Source organism: Wyeomyia smithii, chromosome 3 (assembly GCF_029784165.1).
Source record: "Wyeomyia smithii strain HCP4-BCI-WySm-NY-G18 chromosome 3, ASM2978416v1, whole genome shotgun sequence".
In the NCBI taxonomy this organism is placed as follows: domain Eukaryota; kingdom Metazoa; phylum Arthropoda; class Insecta; order Diptera; family Culicidae; genus Wyeomyia; species Wyeomyia smithii.
In genome coordinates this window covers 142,088,677-142,110,462 of record NC_073696.1, presented here as the reverse complement: position 1 = coordinate 142,110,462, position 21,786 = coordinate 142,088,677, and the positions used below count along the sequence as shown (strand labels likewise).

General features: G+C 39.6%; 1 protein-coding gene across 1 annotated transcript in view; it reads left to right on the top strand.

Moving 5' to 3' along the window:
* Positions 1 to 21,786, top strand: part of LOC129728622 (inactivation-no-after-potential D protein) — a 1,023,112-nt gene that overhangs the window by 950,025 nt on the left and 51,301 nt on the right. The window contains exon 17 of the mRNA XM_055687071.1: positions 8,192 to 8,326. Coding sequence (XP_055543046.1) covers positions 8,192 to 8,326 — 135 coding nt within the window. The remainder of the gene's footprint in view (positions 1 to 8,191; positions 8,327 to 21,786) is intronic.

The following is a 21,786-nucleotide window of genomic DNA, read 5'->3' as shown; positions in this document are numbered from 1 at the left end:
GAATACGCGCTAACACTTCAAGACTCATCGTATGGGTCGACTGCATGCAACCCAAGGCAATACGCAAACAACGATATTGTATTCTCTCTAATTTTATAATGTGCGTGTTCGCGGCGGAGCGAAAGCAGAAACAGCCGTACTCAAGAACTGACAATATCGTTGTTTGGTATAACCTTAGAAGGTCTCCTGGGTGAGCACCCCACCAAGTTCCGGTAATCGTACGAAGAAAATTAATCCTCTGTTGGCATTTTTGTGTCAGATACCTAATATGACAAGCCCAGGTGCATTTAGAGTCGAACCAGACCCCGAGATATTTAGCGACTAAAACCTGAGAGATCGTTTTACCCGTTAGTAGGAGCTGCAGCTGAGCTGGGTTATGCTTCCTAGAAAAAACGACCAGCTCAGTTTTCTCCGGAGAGAATTCGATACCCAGCTTAAGAGCCCATTCAGACAAATTGTCTAAGGTATCTTGCAATGGTCCTTGCAGATCGCTAGCCTCGCCACCAGTAATGGATACAACGCTATCGTCTGCAAGTTGCCTTAGCGTGCATGAATTTGCAAGACATTCATCGATGTCATTGACGTAAAAATTATATAAGAGAGGACTTAAACATGAGCCCTGGGGGAGGCCCATGTAACTAATTCGGGAAGTTGTCGAATCGCCATGTGAGAAATACATATGCTTTTCTGACAACAAATTGAGCAAAAAGTTATTCAAATTTGGTGAAAGTCCCTGCGAATGAAGTTTCGCGCTTAAAACTTCTAAAGAGACAGAGTCAAAAGCCCCCTTAATATCCATGAACGCAGAAGCCATTTGCTCTTTTCGAGCAGAGGCTAGTTGAATTTCAGTAGAAAGCAACGCTAGGCAATCGTTCGTCCCTTTGCCCCGGCGAAAGCCAAATTGAGTATCTGAAAGTAACCCGTTTGTTTCGACCCATTTGTCTAACCGTAAGAGGATCATTTTCTTCATTAATTTCCAGAGGCAAGAGAGCATCGCAATCGGCCTATATGAATTGTGATCAGAGGCAGGTTTCCCGGGTTTCCGAATAGCAATGACTTTTACCTCCCTCCAGTCATGCGGAACAATATTTAGCTCAAGAAACTTGTTGAACAAATTCAACAAGCGTCTTTTTGCAGAGTCGGGTAGATTTCTCAACAGGTTGAATTTTATTCTATCTAACCCTGGAGCCTTATTGTTGCACGACAGGAGAGCCATTGAAAATTCCAACATCGAAAATGGAGGCTCTTCCGTAGTTACTAATAACGCGTCGCGAAAGGTTTTCTGTTCCGGTACAGAGTCCGGACAGACCTTTTTGGCAAAATCGAGTATCCAGCGATCTGAATACTCCTTGCTTTCATTCGAAACGTCACGGTTCCGCATGCGCCTGGCGGTATCCCAAAGAGTGCTCATCGCTGTTTCCCTGGACAACGCGTTCACGAACCGCCGCCAGTACCCGCGTTTTTTCGCCTTTACTAAGCTCTTCATCTGACTGCCCAGTGCCTCGTACTTTCGTAGTAGGTTGACAGTGCCGTACTTCCGGTAGTCCTTATACGCCGCGGACCTTCGCGCGTACAGCTCAGAGCACTCTTTGTCCCACCATTTTTTGGGAGGGCGCTGTCTAATCGTTACCCCGGGTATCGGTTTCGTCTGAGCTTGAGTCGCGGCGTCGATTATCAAGCCAGCTAAGAACGCGTATTCTTCCTCCGGAGGAAGTTCCTCGTGAGTCTCGATAGATTGCGCTATAATAGACTCATAACACTTCCAATCAATATTACGTGTAAGGTCGTAGGAAATATTGATTGGGTTCGGGGGGGTTGAACCATTAGCAATTGATATAACGATTGGAAGATGATCACTACCGTGGGGATCGTTGATTACTTTCCACCGGCAATCTAACGCTAGTGATGTCGAGCAAAGGGATAGGTCAAGCACGCTTTCACGTGCTGGAGGATTAGGTACACGTGTCGCTTCCCCAGTATTCAAAACTATCATATTGAAGTCGTCGATCAAGTTACAGATTAAAGAAGATCGGTTGTCGTCGTACAGCGACCCCCATAGCGAACAGTGAGAATTAAAATCTCCCAATATCAAAAAAGGCGCGGGAAGCAGCTCTGCTATATCAGTGAGATGCTTCTGTTCAACCCGCGCGGATGGAGGCATATATAACGAAACAAGGCATAGGTCTTTTCCATTCATATTCGTTTGAATGGCAACGACTTCAATATTCGAGATCGAGGGGAGGTCGATTCGGAAGAAGGAGTAGCACTTTTTAATCCCTAAAAGTACCCCTCCACCGTGTGAGTCTCGATCTCGACGAATAATGTTAAAATCGTGGAAATTGAGTTGATCGTTTGAATTGAGAAAGGTTTCACAGAGCGCAAATGCGTCACAATTGTATGTATTTATTAAATGAGAAAATAGATCGAATTTGGGGATGATACTTCTGCAATTCCACTGTAATACAGTGATAAAATTCCTAACCTCTTTCGCCGTATTAGTCATCGAAAGATATGATAGCTGAAATGAGGGGCCAAGTTGCTGCTAGTTGCATCAAAAAGGTTTTCACTGTAGGAAGAAGGGCAAGAAGAATATTTTGTAGGGGATCTGGTATGTTGAATGTTTTAAATATCCAGTCCACAATATCAGAAAATTTTATGAACCCTGTTTCTTTTTTATCTTCTGATCGAGAAATGGGTGCCCCAGGAAGCGGTGGGTACTCCTGGTTTGATTTAAAATTAAAACCGGGAGGTACTTGCTTCGGTTTTTCTTCACCGCTTCCTTTTTGTGTTGGCTTATTGGTCATCCCGCTAGGGGTTATCTTGCGACCTTTGCGAGAAAGATTAGGAGAGTTGATCATTCTCCTCTTCCTAGATCCTTCTGGCATGGCATAAGAACACCCTTCGACGGGATCGTCAGATGTACCCTCATCGGTTGGCAAAAAGGAAAAGATGTTTCCTGTCGAGGGTGGCTCAGCACTCTTCAGCATTTCTGCGAAAGAGCGCTTTGATCGTTCCTTGAGGGAACGCTTTATTTTTTCCTCGCGCTGTTTGTACGCGGGACACGCCGAAAGGTCATGCCGAGTTCCCTCGCAGTAAAGACACTTTTCAGTATCCTCACTGCAAGCGGTCTCAGCATGATTGCCTCCGCACTTGCTGCAGCGTGCCTTGTTGCAGCAGTAGGTGGCTGTATGACCTAACTGCTTGCAGTTTTGGCAATGCATGACCCGCGGTTCGAACAGGCGTACAGGCAGACGAACCCTGTCCAGAGAGATGTAGTTCGGCAGTGCGGATCCGGCGAATGTTACACGGAAGGAATCCGAAGGGAAGAATTGCTTCTACCCTTCTTCGATGGATACTGAATGCAATTGCTTGACATCCAGTATCGTTACATCTTTAATCAGGGGGTTTTTGAAGCAGCCAACCCCGTGACGCAAAATGTCATCGACCGTGAGGCTTCCTTCGGTAACCACACCGTCGATCTCCACGTCCTTGGCAGGGATGTACACGCGGTACTCTCTCGTGAAGAGCTCGTAGCTAGCAATTGCGTTTGCTTGCTTCAAGCTACTCACAACAACTCGCAGTTTGTTCGGTCTAACCTTTGTAATTTCGGTTACGTCCGAAAACTGTTTTGCCAGGTCCTTGCCGATTTGAATTATATTTAGAGGCTTCTTTATGGGCCTGAAGTAAACTACGAACGGACCTTTCGAAGCATCTGGGTAAGCTTTCACCCGTGTTGCCGGTACCCTTGGTACGGGGCTAGGTAGCGGGGAAGGTAGAGGGGAATTGATGGGGGAGATCTCAATCTCTTCCCCATTTGTTTCCACATCCAGGAATAGTTGCACCTGCATGTCGTCCATTTTGCGGGAGCGTTACGCTCTACCGCACACAAACGATAAATATTCGAATGTGGGAGGGGTCAAGTAGTTGCTATTAAATTTTAAAAACAATTTTTCAAACTACAATGGATCAAAATAAAAAAAGGCAGTAATACTAATACTAGTAACAATAGTAATAATAATAATAATAATAATAATAGTAATAATAATTATAATAATAACAATAATAATAATACTATTAATAATAATGATAAAAATTCTAAAGTGAATACTTCACCGAACTTCTAAGTCACAACCTCAAAGCTGATAGTAGGATTAATCGAGCGTCCCGCAGAACAAACAATGACGATCCAGCTTCGTGTTGTGACACAGTGGCCGTATCCTACACGCGACCTTGTAGATGCCACTTGTAGTTGACTTCCACTCGCTCGATCGTATGGTGGTCCGTGCTGCTAGCGGGGTAACAGCGGTGCGGGAGAATTATTCTTGCTGATATATCAGCTGCGTATCGGATCACTGGCGGGGTAGCCTGCCCCTACCAGTGTGCAGAAGATGTTTCTGCCGATAAACTGCCGGCTATTGTTATCGCGCAGCACAAGAACTAATCGACAAAAATAACACCCGTACGATAACTCGTGTATTGTTATTTTGCGAACTCAAACGGAGATGAACAATTTGCGTCTAATCGAGACGAAAGCAAAACAACGAATGCTTTGTTTACTATACTGGGATGCATTCTGTAAAATTGGAAATGAAACTGGCAAATGTTGCGTCAGATTTCAAACGTTAATAACAGCATAACCACATGATGGATACCAATAACCAATATGTTGTTGTATAGATAAAATGTGTAACAATTTTTTAAAACGCTAGGTATCATTATTACTTTACTGCTCAACGGTGAAAATTGATAAAAAATTACAGGGAAACTTACGCGAACAATGAACCAATTACATGCGAGCATCCCTAGCACAGGCGACATGAATGGACATCATCCGTTTCCCGTGATATTCTCTGTATCAATATCGATATAAAAATTGACAGAGTCTCCCCGTCCCAATAGGACAATTTATTTTTGCTTCCATTAGCTTAGACTAAAATGAAGTCTCGAAGGTAAAAGTTTTCCGAAAAGTTTGAATCAATCTCCATTCTTGAACAATTTCTAAACCTGCTTTCAAAACCTCATAAAAACTGATGTCTTGAAAGAAAACATGCCGGTGAAAGCAACAGTACCAGTGGAGTAAAGAACCGCAGGTCTCTCGTCGTCTATGATTGCAGCGGTACTCTTCTATTCGTACATTTCAGCGGTACACTTCTATTCGTACTGCAGCGGTACTATTCGTATTGCACTGGTACACTTTTGTGCGTACATTTCTATTCGTGTGCAATCAAATGTATGGAAACCATTTTTTAAAATGGTGGATATCATTTTCCAGGATCCTTCCAAGTACTGGCTGTGTTAGTGTAGACCAGACTAGACTAGACATTTCTATTCGTGTGCAATCAAGGAAAAACTGCAATGCTGCTGTTGATGATGATATCTCATAAATATGATTACCATTAACTATTCAACAAGAATTGTAAATTTTGCAACAGATATTTATTCAATTTTATCTTTGATATTCACTAAATAATCGTGAACGGATAGTATCGAAAGAGTAAATTCCACATAAACACATTTATAGAAGAGTATGAGCCTGCGAATGCTTGTGAATTTTTGGTTTATTTACTAAGATTCATTAGAATCTCCTTTTACATTTCGAAATGGTTAGATGATATATTATTATTTAAAGCTTTACCATTACAAACGTACGGATATTAGCAGTCTTCGTAATACAGCGAATGTAGTTGTAGGTAAATGAAAAAAAAAAAGGTCAAGCAAAAAACAAAAATGGAATTGTTGATTGTTATGGTTTTTTGCTGGAACTTGTTAAAATAACGTAAGTATTATTTGAATTGGTTTTCGATGATATAGAGTTAATTCTGACTTTGACGCATTACGAGAAATTCTTGGTGCTTTTTCAACAAGAATGATATGCTTGTGCCTTGTCAAATACATGTTTTTTGCACAAAAGAATACAACAGACTAATACTAATATCGCCAAATATATACGATATTCTTTCGAGTGTTGTTGAATATATTTCAAAAAATTGATTTCCAGGGGAGACTGAAAATAAAAATACGTACAGTCGCTGAGCAAACACCTTGATTCTGTCTGCAGGCTCTGTATATTTTGTAACAAAAAAACCCCTAATTACAGTGTTTAGTCCCACGTCACCATTTCATACAACCCTAGGGCTGTATACCTTGTAGTATTTCTTAAGAGCTGTATCAAATCAAGCAAAACTATGAGTTGCATGCATATGCAACACGTGTTTACTGCCTACTGGTATCAAGGGCAATATTTTACATCTACACATTCCAACGAAGAGGAGTATTCAGAAGCCTGGAGAAAAGTGAGTGAGAATAAAAATCTGCACATACACACACACACCAACACACACATTCACACACACATATAGAAAATGCTCAGCTCGTCGAGCTGATTCGAGTGATATATGTCATTCGGCCCTTTGGAGCACTTTTATACTTTCGGTTTTGCGAGTGATTGCTATACCTTTCTAGGAGAAAGGCAAAAATTTTAAGTTGTTAACCTCACTGCGGTTAAAATGAATTAAATAGCTCACAAGGGAAACTCCAGTTCTCTGACTGTTTTCACCTCGTGATTTTTGTTTCATAAGAATTACTTGGGTAGGGGCTATGCCAAGTAACTCTGTTAAAGTAATTTTTACCTCATCAACGGTTTGATCGTTGGTGAGACCTTTCAAGACAACCTTGAACGGCTTGGCGTTCTTGGTGTCACAGGTAAAAAATATGTACATCTTGTCAGTTAGATACTGAACAAGACGATCACGGTCCTTTATTGAGTCGGTTAATAAGCGGCATTCACCTCTACGGCCAATTTGATAGGTAACTTTGATGTCAGAAACAAACGTTGAAAGTTCCTTTTTGAAAATATTAAATTCAGATGAAATAGTTATCACAATAGGTGGAACTTTCCCCTTTTTGAAAGAATTGACATTTTGTATAGTATCATTATTAACATCCTCTATTTCACCGGCCTCTTGCTCAGGCAAAATATCAAAAAGGTTTTCGCTGCAGACACTCGAATTGTCGAATTGTGTGAGAGAATACCTTACCTTTCTCATTGTAGTGATGCGCGGTTTCTTTTTTTCGCCCTGTAATTTTAGGTGATACGAAAAAAGTTAAAACAAATGTTAAATTCAAAAGCAGGTCGTCTTGATAAAGGTTGATGTGGAATAACTTTCAGGTAGTCTTTAAAAAACGCACTGACTAAACACAAACTTTGAAACTATATGCAGTCAAAGGCCAGTCCACAGGCAACCGAAAACACGTCTGATCTGTAGGACAGTTCAAGACGCACAGTATTCCTTCGGCTCAAAAAAAATGTTCATTATGAGGACTCTAAATAGTTTATGGTTCGCCCCGTTTGCCCTTCCTTAAAAGAGTGATTACGCTCACTGGAAGATGCATCAATCGTAATTATACTTAATCGTAAAAAACTTAGCTTCATAGTGTGGTTTTATTTAGCTCCGCTTCATATGAGTCACTTTTCCACACCAACTGTATCCACTTCTGGTGAATTCGTCGGATCTGTTCTACGATGCTACTTGCATACCAGTAATTTTTTGACTGTATACACGTCAATAGGCTTCTACGACGATATCCGATTTTCCTTGCAAGTATTGCAAAACCAAGATTTATCAGGAACCGTTCCAATTTCCTGATATTCCGCATCAGATAACGATGTACAAGCATTGTTCATACTTTCCATCGCACTGTAAAGGTTTCCCGTTTCGCGAATTAATATTTTCATTGCAGTTCGCGCACGGTTGAACTAGCAATACTCAGAGTATCTCTAGGTTGAACTATGTCGCCATGTCGCCGGAAACGTCAAGCAACGATGAACAATTTTATTTACATCGTATACTGCCGTTCCAATTATAGTAGTCCCATGTTCTACACAGACCTTATGCACGCTGGGACAACTATGCTTGGAACGGCAGTATATCCCAGTGAAACCGATTATCATGGTAATATGTATCAACTACATGACGAAAATGTTGAGTTTTAATGTTGTGGAACTGCGAAACGCAATTGATAATTTTAATCACTTTTTACTTCATCAATAAAGCAATGTAATTTTATTATTATATAAACCTATTTTTATCCGCGAAAAAACTGTTTCACAAACGAAATAATATTTTTGATATTTTTCATTCAATACAATAATGTTTACGGTAAATATAAGGTTCATTACATTCATTTACAGGTTCGCATAACGGTGTACAGACCAAACTCTGAAGAGACGAAAACTTTAGATATTGAGTTGATCAAAAAGCCTGGAAAACAACTTGGTATAGGATTTAGAGCAAAACATCCAAAAGGTGTCGTAGTTACTGATGTGGTGAGTATTGAAAACTCGCAAGCCAAATACAAAGTACAAATAAGGGCGAAGAAAAGTAAAAGGAAGCGTTTCCCTACTAAATGATCTGGGAAGTTGTAAAAATTCAATGGACTATTTTGATTTCAATAAAACTGTGCACACGTAACGTTTGCGGTAAAAAATGGACTTTTTTCAGATGGTGATGAAAAAAACTAAGACAGATAATTGAGTTGGATAAATTTTCCATGGAAAGTAATCATGTAAGCTTCCTCGCAAAAAAATATTACGTCCTTGCGTGCGGTTTTCCGGCAGTTAACCGGAACATTCGCCATGGCGGACGAAAACATGCGTGTAAGCATGTTTTTAAGCTCTTTTTTCGTTTTTTTTTTATTAATTCCTCCTCCGTTTTCGCGACAACATTGTTGGAATAGATCTTGCGCTTCAAGTTTGCCCAGAAATTATTCATGGGACGTAGCTAGGGGATGTTGGGCGGATTCGCCGACTTCGGTACCACATCGATATTCAGCCGCTCCATCTTCTCCAATGATCGCCTCGAGTAGTGGGTCGACGCCAAATCAGGCCAGAACACCGCGTCTTCGCCTATATGGTATTTCTTGATGAAAGACGCAACTACTTGCAGGCACTTCGTTCTATAAATTTCACCGTTCACGGCCAGTCCGGAGCGAAAGAAGGGCGGCTTTGACATCTCCTTCTCGCTGATTATCAGCCGGAGCAGCACCTTCTTGGGATTCTTGGTGTGTGAAATAAATTTCACCTCGGAGCTCACTTCCTTCGTGGGAGAAGTGAAATACGAAGTACACTGCCAGTCGTTGCCATCCAGGATGAGAAAGGTCGGGAAAATCGACTTGACCATCTTATTCAACCGCTGTCGCTGCGTCATTGCCTGCAGCTCCGAGATCAGTGGATGAGACTGCCGCTTACTGACGTGTATGTCCATGTTCTCCAGATACTTTTTCACCAAGTGCACGCAGCGATTTAGCCACTTTTCTTCCTCTTCAGCATCCTTTGCAGCTTCTTGTCGCTCAGGGTCGTTGGCCGTCCGGAACCGAGTTTTCTTTCGATGCTCTGATCATCGTCCAATAGTGTCAAGATCTTGTAGATGCCGGAACGGTGTCCACAAAGTGCCGCACGATGTCCATTTTTGACGCGGCGGGGTACCGTTTTTTAAACGCGCACACTTCTAATCGGAGTAGCTTAATTTTTTTCGCCATCACAGTTAGAGTTAGACTGCTAGAGCTGTCCATTTTTTTTTGCTAACTCATGGGTTACTATGATTGATGATGCATGAGTAGTTTCGTCGGTGCGATTAAAGGTAAACCCATGAAAAATCGCCAATTTTTGTCCATTTTTTTACCGTAAACGTTATTTAGTTTAGCAAACTGCGTATTACAGGTGAAGGATTTTTTTAGACTCAAGACGAATTTCCAAAAAGGGCGTACGCTTGGTATGGGCTATCATTTCAAAGCAATCATAGCATTGCTGGATTGTGCAAAAAACTGTCTAAGAGACAATTGTAGGGCACAAATGTACCCTTGTAAAAAACGTCTGACACTAAAAAAATCAAGTGTGAAAATTTTTGAATGAACACTTATATTCGAATTACAACAGAATTTTTTTTTCTTTCTTAAATTCGTTTTTAAAAAGGGCTTTAATTTGGATGCTAAGATTAGATTGCGATTTAGCCACGTCGATGGCGCAGCAGTGCTAAATTCTTTCGCGGATTTCAACAAAGTTGTAAATCATAAAATATTATGAGAATTTGCAGAACACACAAAATGTCTATCTCTTCCAGTTCCTGAGATCTACGGGTTTTTGTAAAATTTGTCTGAATTTCACGTTTTCTTGTCATAAGCTCAGAGAAATTTCGTATAAGCTAGGTGAGGAGCCGGGTAACATCTCCGCCAACCACACTGGTGGCCTGGGTTCGAATCCCAACGCCGACATAGGTGTCGATGAATGTGAGGTGGCGTAATCCACTCAGAACCAACTCAACTGGTCTTGGTTCAACCCTAGCTGACACCGGGAGGTTTTATGAGGCGAAAAATCTCTGGGATCACGCCTTCCATCGCATGAGAAAGTAAAGCCGTTGGCGCCGGTCCGTTAATAAACGGGTCCGAAGATAGGGTCCTGGGTGGAGTCGCCTCCCCGGGCGTCGGTGATTGGCACAACAACAGTGGCGGAATCCGAAGTGATTCAAATGATGTAGGTCCACGAATATTGACCAACAGCAGATGAAGATAAAAACACTCATCGTTTTTCGGATGCACAGTATAGATTCGTCGAAGTGCGTCGGTGGAAAAAAACATTGTCGTATCCGGGAACTTCTTGCCCTTGCTTTCTCCTCTGGAACATTTTTGACGACGCATTTCATGTATAATACCGCGGGATTTCGGATTGTAGGAGAGTTTGGGCAAATGGATCGCTCTGGCAGATAGTGAAATAACTTGTCAATATTATGTGCGGTGCACGTTCGGCCCTTTGAGTTGCGCTTGCTTCACACGTTGTCCGTTTTCTAAATGGACAGCCAAATGGACGACAGAAGGGTAGCGTTCATGAATCGGAAATGAACATAACATAACGGCCCAATTGATATCGCGTCACTTCGTCGTTCGCATCTGGAGCAGCAATTCCAAAAACGGCCATGTCGCTGCCCTTGTTCACATATTTGCAAACATACTTGATTGATTTGATCGAGTTGCATAATTCAACATTGCAGTGAGTTTTAAAAGTTTTGGAGAGTAGCGGTGAATATGGAACAATCCAGCTGTTGTCAACAACAACGTTATTTACTTTTACCTTCATTATAAACGACTGGTCATTGTCCTCGGGGGAACGCCGCCGGTACAGGGGATATCTATCACTTCCGGAAATAGTTTCACCGAGCAATGGACGGGGGTATCGTCTCGTGCATTTATCAGCAACCATACACGGTGATCTTGGATTGTGTTGACCGCAAGGATCATGGACCATATGTGTTTTAACAAAATCAAATAGTCCAATAGCATCTATATTTGCGTCCGGGATTTCCGCATGTATTATGTTATCGATATGTTCAGGACATATTTTGTCAACCAACCGGTTAGTAGGTGAAATGTAACAAATAGTAAATAAAAATAATCATATACCAACCATATAAACGTATGTGAATGCGGAAGACCTCGTTTCTGCCATTCGATGCAGTACATCCAGCATCTTAATATCATGCCTATCGCTCGATGTCTGGCCGGGTATCAAGAACTGAGATATTTTCGTCCATTTCGGGTGTAAAGGCTGTGTTTTTTCTACCAGGACTTATTTCAGATAAATCCTGCACGCGCAGTCGGCGCAGAATTAATACACGAGATTAGAGTGGACTAGTTAACTTTTATTTCTGCACAACACTACTTAAATATACCCTACAGGTAACTCAGGGTGAGAGGCTTTCTCCACTTTCTGTCTTAACCTAATCTAGTACTGCATGTATGATAGAGCACACGTGACAGTGCAAGAGTATTGTCGCCGTGCGGCTTCTGTTTTGTTTACAACACAAACTGTTTATTCTATTTGAGCTTGCATGACTGTGACACATCAGAAGGCTGCGCGAAGTTCTACGCCACCTATTGCACAATCTGTTGATACATTCTTACCTAGCATGTTGACAGAGCCGTTCGCAGTCTTCTGTCAAGGAAACCAAATGTTTCGCCAACGATTGCTTAGCAGAACCATTCGCGGTCTTTCTTCAAGATTTTTCCTGCTTTATTTACAAATGATCTTGTTTTATGGGACAACGACAGACGGTCGTATCCCGGTTTACACTCTACCTGTTTTCATTACTCAGCAGAAGGCTTACTTTCTTTCGGACTGAGCTAAAATGTACCGTATGACAAAATCCAACGTGACGGAACATTAGGTATTTCTGCGCCGGGTGTGGCGTCACATCTGCCACCCCGCCTAGTTGGTCATTATCTAGAAGAGACAATGGTCACATGATCCGTTCTGACGGCCGATAGGTATGTTTTTTTTATGGCAATTAGGCTGATACAAATTTCGAATTCTTTTTACGTCCAAGGTTCTCAAAGTAAGCAGAGGGGGTGGCAAAAAATAAATAACACCGTGACGAAAAAAAGAAATATCTTTGATTAAAGTTTGTGTGCAAGTTATGACGTTTGTAACTTGCACTCAAATAAATGTTGAAAAATAACACTTTATTATTATTATTATTTATTTCGTTTGCTTTTCGACGATACCCTCGCTGTCACCTGACTTGTTTGTTACTAAATTAAGCATTTATGCTGTCGGAAATTCAATGATATGAACAAAACGGTTTGAGCTTTTTTTTCTTCCCTTCCAATATCCAAGATTTTTGAAGGGGGGGGGGTGACATAAAATGAAAATAAAATTTGTAACGGCCTTATTTTCACGTTTTCATGCTACTATATACATGTTCGTTTTCATATAATATGCCTTCTTTTCTTTGCACGTACAATTCAATTAATTACAATGGTACTTTATATTGTTGCTACACAAAATAATGTTTTAGACATGGAATTTCTTCATAACAAATTGACAAACGTTCGCTCGCCTGGTGCGCTGCGCCTTGTAGATATCCGCTGCTTGGCTGTCGTGTTCAAGCGTCGGGTTACAGGGGGTTTGAAACGGAATTATTGTTACGCACCGTGTGGCGAAGAGATTTGCGATTGCCACCGGCTCTGTTGCATAATGCAGTCACTTGGTTTAGCATCCTTAACCGCCTGCGCGGGGTATACAATTACCCGCTAACATATATGCGCACATTTCTAAATCGTAGTGCGGAAAGAACATTTTATAACGTTATTTTGCTTGTTTGGCTTTGACCTCAAATCCTCGAATTTGTAGAAGTCAATAACTCTCAATGAGTAATATATATTTGGAGCAGATTATCACTCCCTTCGCTGTGTAGTTTGATGTTTTCATCTTCGCACTGTAGTCTCGATTCTGGCTAGACCATGAACCGCATGGATTGAGCTCTGTTGCACATCTGGCCTCTTCAGGGGTCGACAACTGGATGCTGCTCGTATTCTCTTGGTAATATCGTTTGGCTTTACCTCCACCGACCATAGACACCCGCCGTTCAACTCCCCTCGCAACCGTCTGCTCTCCTTTTCGCGCTGTACTGGGCATCATGGTATACCCCATCTCAGCATCCGTTGTAATCACCTCGGTCGTTTTCGATGATCGGGAACTCGTCTCGTTGTCAATTCTTAGATACTAGCTACCTACTTAGCAAGTGGTGCATTTATTTTTTGCCATTATTTCATCAATTCTTTTTTTGGTTTCCTTACTTTTTCCACTTGCTGTTTAAGCTGTTCACTCGCGTACGGGCTTCTTACATTCTATTATCTACCCTAGGCATTTACTTACAATCTAGGCCCGTATTTTTCATATTTTCGGATAACATAATTCGGTTTCTCTTCCCCTACTAAGATGAACATCATTTTTAGTATTTAATTTATCCGATTTTACAAACATAACATTCAAATGTGTACTTTTTTTCATTATTCAGTGTCTAAGTTTGATATATGATGTTTTTTCTACACTGAAAATCATTTCGACACATATTAATCCATTTATCTGTATTAGGCTTTCTACTTTCCGCGTTAAAATATCAGTTTAACTTGTCTTGTGGCCCATTCCCAAGTAACAAAAGTGGTTTTATTTAGGTTTTGTAGCGCTGTTTTGGCTGTATTAAGCGCTATAAAACTTTGATAAAACCAACATTGTTACTAGGGTTATTAAATTTTTTTCATCAAATGTTCTTATCATTCGACCCATACGATGAGCTTGAAAGTTTTGGCGGGCGTTCTCCCACTAACAGACCGCTTTTGGGATCTGACTACTCGTATTCTCATCAAATGTGAGGTTTTGAATCCCTTGGTAATTGAAAATTTCGGTAGGCTAGTTGAACTTAATTCTCAAACCCGTTTCATGACTGTGTATTTCAATCACATGTCTCAAAGTATAAATCCTTCCTCATACACCTCCAATCGTGTCAACTTTTTAGATACTTCTGTTTCTACTGTGTTTTTCGATACATCCATGATAGAAGAAACTCTTAAAATCCCGGATCATTTACGCGTGCAGCAGATCCCTAAAATATTTTAAAACAAATTTAAAAACATCAACTGCGACAATGCGTTTTATACCGATGGATCACTTCTCAACGGGTCCACTGGCTTCGGTATCTTCAACAATAATTTTACCGCCTCCTACAAGCTCGATAATCCTGCTTCTGTTTACGTCGCAGAATTGGCTGCAATTCAGTATACCTTAGGGATTATTGAAAAAATGCCCACGGACCATTACTTCATCTTTACGAACAGTCTCAGTTATATTGAGGCTCTCCGATCGATGAAGGATGTAAGGCACTCTCCGTATTTCCTTGGGAAAATACGGGAACATCTGAGTGTTTTATACGAAAAATCTTCTCAGATTACCTTAGTGTGGGTCCCTTCTCATTGTTCCATTCCGGGCAATGAGAAAGCGGACACTTTGGCTAAGGTGGGCGCAACAAACGGTGATATTTACAACAGACCAATTGCCTACAATGAATTTTTAAAATTTTCTCGTCAGAATACGCTTGTCAACTGGCAGGCCTCGTGGGATAAGAGAGAACTGGGGAGGTGGCTACACAGCGTCATCCCCAAGGTTTCCACCAAACCTTGGTTTCGGGGGTTGGATGTAGGACGAGAATTCATTCGCATGATGTCTCGGATTATGTCCAACCACTACGGGTTAGATGCACATCTCCTGCGTATTGGGCTGGCGAGCAGAAATCATTGCGTTTGTAGATCGGGGTATCAAGACATTGAACACGTGGTTTGGGTGTGTGCTGAATTCCGCGGCGCCAGATCTCTACTTTAGGATACCCTCAGGGCCCGAGGAATACAGCCCTATGTGCCAGTTCGTGATATCCTCGCTCAGCGAAACTTGCCATACATGCTACTTAATTACAGCTATTTGAAGAGCATCAAGGTGCCCATTTACCAGCGAAACGAATCTCGGATAAAAAAAACCATGTTAGTTTTAGTAATAGATTTAGTTTCAGCTCGTAGTCGGCAGCGAGGATAAAAATTTGCCTTTAGCTTATAAGATATTTTAGACCATAAGGCATTAGACTTAATTGGCTCCGTAAAACATTAATTTGTATTGTGTCGTGTCAAATAAATGTTGTGTGAACAAAAAAAAAAATTTAATGTTCTTCAAATAACTTTCTTCAATCTTATTAAGTTGCTTTGCTTTGGTTACATATTTTCTTCATCTTGCTTTCTCTTCAAATATTTTCTTCATTTTCCTCATAACATTTTCATTAAAATAGATCTATTTACACATGATATATTATTCTTTCATCTCTTTATTTTTGTTACATCGTGTTTTTTCGAACGAACCGCATCGGTTCAATCTTTTTTTCCTTTGTCAGGTATTTTCTGTCCGTTCCATAAATAAATATTTTCATTGTACAAACCGCGTTGATAAAATATTCATCGTTTTTTTCTGTCTTCATATACAATGTTCGTCTAATGTATGCTTGCTGAAAATGTAAATTTTGCTGCTGATGCTGCTGTTGCTTCAATTATGCTTTGCTACTGTGCTACAATTAATTACTATTGGAGTTTTATTTACAAAAAGCTGCTATAAAAGATCACTGTGATTATCGAACTTTTTGAATTGAAATTTTGATTTGCTTTTTATGAAAAGATTTGGTTACCACAATTCACTCAAACAGTTCTAGTGCAATCAGGATGTGCAATTCATGTAGATCTAAGTTTAGGTTCGCTTTAGTTGTTAGTTATTCGTCTTTTGTTTGTTCAATGGGTAGGTATTTCTTGAGGCCGGTATTCTTCTCGACTGATCATGGATACGCTGATTGTTCAGGTAGCAATGATTCTGCAAAAGTTTCAATTCCAAGAGCTGTAATGAATTCGGTGATGATGAATAGTAAGCTGAACGTCTGTCACATGAATGTACAAAGCTTATGTGCGCGTAACTTTAGTAAGTTTGAAGAGCTTAAACAGACTTTCACTGAAAGCAAAATTGATATTGCATGCTTGTCTGAAACATGGTTGAACGATACCATCACTGATTCAATGATACAGATCAATGGATTCAACCTAATTAGAAATGATCGCAATAGGCATGGTGGTGGAATGTGCATATATTTTAGAAAAGAATTATCCTGTCGTGTTATTAGTAAATCGATATATACGGAATCAAATGCAACCAATTGCAAAACAGAATATCTAATTGTCGAAGTTACGATTGGAAATGATCGCGTAATATTAGCTGTTTATTACAACCCGCCTAGTAATGATTGTTCTGATTTGCTACGTTGCCACTTTGAAGAGTATTCTGTCACGTTACAATTCCACCTTCTCCATCGGTGATTTCAACACTGACCCTACAAATCAATCTCGGAAATCTTTTTGGTTTAATGATGTAGTATCAAGCATGTTCTACAGTGTCGTAAATTCTGAACCTACCTACTTCTACAGCACAGGATGTTCCCTAGTAACAATTTCGGTTTTATAGCGCTTGAGACAGCCAAAAAAGCGTTATAAAACTTTGATAAAACCAGTTTTGTTACTTGGGGTTAACTATTAGATCTCCTTCTCACTGATACTCCTGAGTCTGTTTTGAAATTTAGTCAAATATCAATGCCTGGAATATCTAATCATGACTTGATCTTTGGTTCCGTGATTATTATAACTTTGATAGAGTCTCATTACTTGAAGCCTTCAATAATATAAATTGGACTGATTTTTATCGCATTGATAACCCAGATATGTTGACTAAAATTCTTAATGACAATTTTGTAATGCTTCATGATCAATTTTTCCCTCTGCAATTTAGAAAGTTAAAAAAAATCCTTGGTTTAACCAGAGCATTGAAAAGGCTATCATTGAGAGAGACCTTGCTTACAAAAGCTGGAAGCAAAGAACATCTCCAGAAATTTCGACTGTCTGTAGGCGATTGAGAAATAAAGTTAATTTCATGATATCAAAAGCAAAAATGAATTTCGATAAGGAAAGACTGAATGTTAGCTTGCCTTTCAAGCAACTATAGAGAAACATAAAAAATATGGGCATTTCAGATAAAGAATCTACCTCGTCCATTTGTGAACAGTCTGCTGAAAACGTGAATCAATATTTCTCATCCAACTTCTCAGATAGCAGTGATGCAAGAACTTTCTTACCAACAAATGACAATGGTTTCAGTTTCCGACCGGTAGCCGATTATGAGATTATTAAGGCTATATTTTCTATTAAAACTAATGCGGTAGGTTTGGATAAAATACCCATAAAATTCTTAAAAATTATTATTCCAGTTGCATTGCCGTTGCTAAAACATCTCTTTGATGCAATCAAAACCACAAGCTCGTTCCCCACTGAGTGGAAAAAAATCAAAGTTATTTCGATAAATAAAAAACCTGGTGTCGCAGAGATTTCTAATCTTAGACCCATTAGTTTGTTGTCAACTACTTTCAAAGTGTTCGAGAAATTAATCAAATCCCAGATATCTACCTATGTAAACAGAATGAATTTTCTTGATTGCTTTCAACCTGGATTCCGAAACCAACATAGTACCGAGACTGCGCTTTCGAAAGTGCATGATGATATAGCAAAAACAATTGATAAAAATGGTATTATTATCTTGCTTCTTATTGACTTTGCTAAGGCATTTGATCGTGTTGTTCACAGCAAACTAGTTGGTAAATTAATATCACTCTATGATTTTTTCTGTTCAGCTGCTAATCTTATGAATAGTTATCTAAGTAATAGAAGTCAAGCAGTGTTCTGCAATGGTTTTCTGTCAACATTTCAACCTATTTTATCAGGAGATCAGATCAGGAGGAGACCGCAAAGATCAGTTCTTGGACCCCTACTTTTATTTTTTTCATAAACGATCTTCCAAATGTGCTCGATTTCTGCTCCATACATCTTTTTGCTGATGATGTCCAGATTTATGTACGTGCTAATAATAATTTAGAATTACCCATCATTGGAAATAGACTGAATACCGATCTTCGCGAAGTGATGCTTTGGTCACAAAGGAACTTACTACCAATAAATCCCAGTAAAACTAAAGCTATGTTAATTACAAAACATAAAATTCCCCCATGCCCTCTACCTATTTTTATTGACAGCGTTGCTGTTACATTTGTAAGCTGCGTGAATAACTTAGGAGTAATCTTTAAAAATAACTTAGAATGGGATGCACACATTAATAGTCAATGCGCAAACATTTACGGTTCATTGAAACGACTTAGTTTTACAACTAAACATTACGATACACAGACCAAAATTAAACTTTTTAAAGCATTTCTTTTACCCCACTTCACTTATAGTGATTTCCTTTACTCCAATGCCTTGAGTAGGTCAATTGATAAGTTGCGTCTAGCGTTGAATGCTTGTGTCCAGTATACTTTCAACCTGTCAAGATATGCACGTGTTTCACATTTACATAAGAGTCTAATAGGGTGTTCTTTTACAAACTTCTATAAATACAGATCATGTTGTATGTTGTTTAGAATTATTAAAACTAAAGCTCCTAACTATTCCTCTGAAAAGCTTGTACCGTTGCGGGGCACACGTTCACAAAATTTTAAATTACCTCAGCATAGTTCCTCCTACTATAGCCAATCATTCTTTGTCAGAGGTATTGTCTACTGGAATAGTTTGCCAACCTCAATCAAGCTACTAAATTCAAATTCATGCTTCAAGAGGGATCCCCTGTTGAACTTGCAGTAGACGAGTAGGTATAATTAAAGAGAACAATTTGAGAAATAACATTGAGGTAGAAAAGTTAACAAAAGATACATATCTTACGTTACATAATTCAAATAAAGAAATAATAATAATAATAATAATAATAATAATAATAATAATAATAATAATATCTGGCGTCTTCTCAACACCTCATATAATTTTTATTTGCACTAAAAATGTCTCGTCACTTTCTCTTCTGCTTTATTCTTAAATCTTTTGAACCTCTTTCTGAATCTGTAATTATTTAATTTTCGAATCGTCTCTTGCTACTGTCATACTTCCATTACTTACACTTCTCCTGGTATGCAGTAGTCTGCATACTTCCTCTCCACCTTCCGTCCGAAAGTGTGACCGCCTGTTATATTAATTCCTGAAAGATAGGAAGGTTGGGATATAAAAGAAAAATAATTCGCACTTCCATTCATACTGGGTTGACTACTCCATTGTCCGTTCACCTTTTTTCCTGCTTTATTTACAAATGATCTTGTTTTATGGGACAACGACAGACGGTCGTATCCCGGTTTACACTCTACCTGTTTTCATTACTCAGCAGAAGGCTTACTTTCTTTCGGACTGAGTTAAAATGTACCGTATGACAAAATCCTACGTGACGGAACATTAGGTACTTCTGCGCCGGGTGTGGCGTCACATCTGCCACCCCGCCTAGTTGGCCATTATCTAGAAGAGACAATGGTCACATGATCCGTTCTGACGGCCGATAGGTATGTTTTTTTTTATGGCAATTAGGCTGATACAAATTTCGAATTCTTTTTACGTCCAAGGTTCTCAAAGTTAGCAGAGGGGGTGGCAAAAAATAAATAACACTGTGACGAAAAAAAAGAAATATCTTTGATTAAAGTTTGTGTGCAAGTTATGACGTTTGTAACTTGCACTCGAATAAATGTTGAAAAATAACACTTTATTATTGTTATTATTTATTTCGTTTGTTTTTCGACGATACCCTCGCTGTCACCTGACTTGTTTGTTACTAAATTAAGCATTTATGCTGTCGGAAATTCAATGATATGAACAAAACGGTTTGAGCTTTTTTTTCTTCCCTTCCAATATTCAAGATTTTCGAAGGGGGGGGGGGGGGGGTGACATAAAATGAAAATAAAATTTGTAACGGCCTTATTTTCACGTTTTCATGCTACTATATACATGTTCGTTTTCATATAATATGCCTTCTTGCCTTTGCACGTACAATTCAATTAATTACAATGGTACTTTATATTGTTGCTACACAAAATAATGTTTTAGACATGGAATTTCTTCATAACAAATTGACAAACGTTCGCTCGCCTGGTGCGCTGCGCCTTGTAGATATCCGCTGCTTGGCTGTCGTGTTCAAGCGTCGGGTTACAGGGGGTTTGAAACGGAATTATTGTTACGCACCGTGTGGCGAAGAGATTTGCGATTGCCACCGGCTCTGTTGCACAATGCAGTCACTTGGTTTAGCATCCTTAACCGCCTGCGCGGGGTATACAATTACCCGCTAACATATATGCGCACATTTCTAAATCGTAGTGCGGAAAGAACATTGTTGATTATTGAAGAGAAAAATTTTATAGCATTATTTTGCTTGTTTGGCTTTGACCTCAAATCCTCGAATTTGTAGAAGTCAATAACTCTCAATGAGTGATATATATTTGGAGCAGATTATCACTCCCTTCGCTGTGTAGTTTGATGTATTCGTCTTCGCACTGTAGTCTCGATTCTGGCTAGACCATGAACCGCATGGATTGAGCTCTGTTGCACATCTGGCCTCTTCAGGGGTCGACAACTGGATGCTGCTCGTATTATCTTGGTAATATCGTTTGGCTTTACCTCCACCGACCATAGACACCCGCCGTTCAACTCCCCTCGCAACCGTCTGCTCTCCTTTTCGCGCTGTACTGGGCATCATGGTATACCCCATCTCAGCATCCGTTGTAATCACCTCGGTCGTTTTCGATGATCGGGAACTCGTCTCGTTGTCAATTCTTAGATACTAGCTGCCTACTTAGCAAGTGGTGCATTTATTTTTTGCCATTATTTCATCAATTCTTTTTTTGGTTTCGTTACTTTTTCCACTTGCTGTTTAAGCTGTTCACTCGCGTACGGGCTTCTTACATTCTATTATCTACCCTAGGCATTTACTTACAATCTAGGCCCGTATTTTTCATATTTTTGGATAACATAATTCGGTTTCTCTTCCCCTACTAAGATGAACATCATTTTTAGTATTTAATTTATCCGATTTTACAAACATAACATTCAAATGTGTACTTTTTTTCATTATTCAGTGTCTAAGTTTGATATTTGATGTTTTTTCTACACTGAAAATCATTTCGACACATATTAATCCATTTATCTGTATTAGGCTTTCTACTTTCCGCGTTAAAATATCAGTTTAACTTGTCTTGTGGCCCATTCCCAAGTAACAAAAGTGGTTTTATTTAGGTTTTGTAGCGCTGTTTTGGCTGTATTAAGCGCTATAAAACTTTGATAAAACCAACATTGTTACTAGGTTTATTAAATTTTTTTCATCAAATGTTCTTATCATTCGACCCATACGATGAGCTTGAAAGTTTTGGCGGGCGTTCTCCCACTAACAGACCGCTTTTGGGATCTGACTACTCGTATTCTCATCAAATGTGAGGTTTTGAATCCCTTGGTAATTGAAAATTTCGGTAGGCT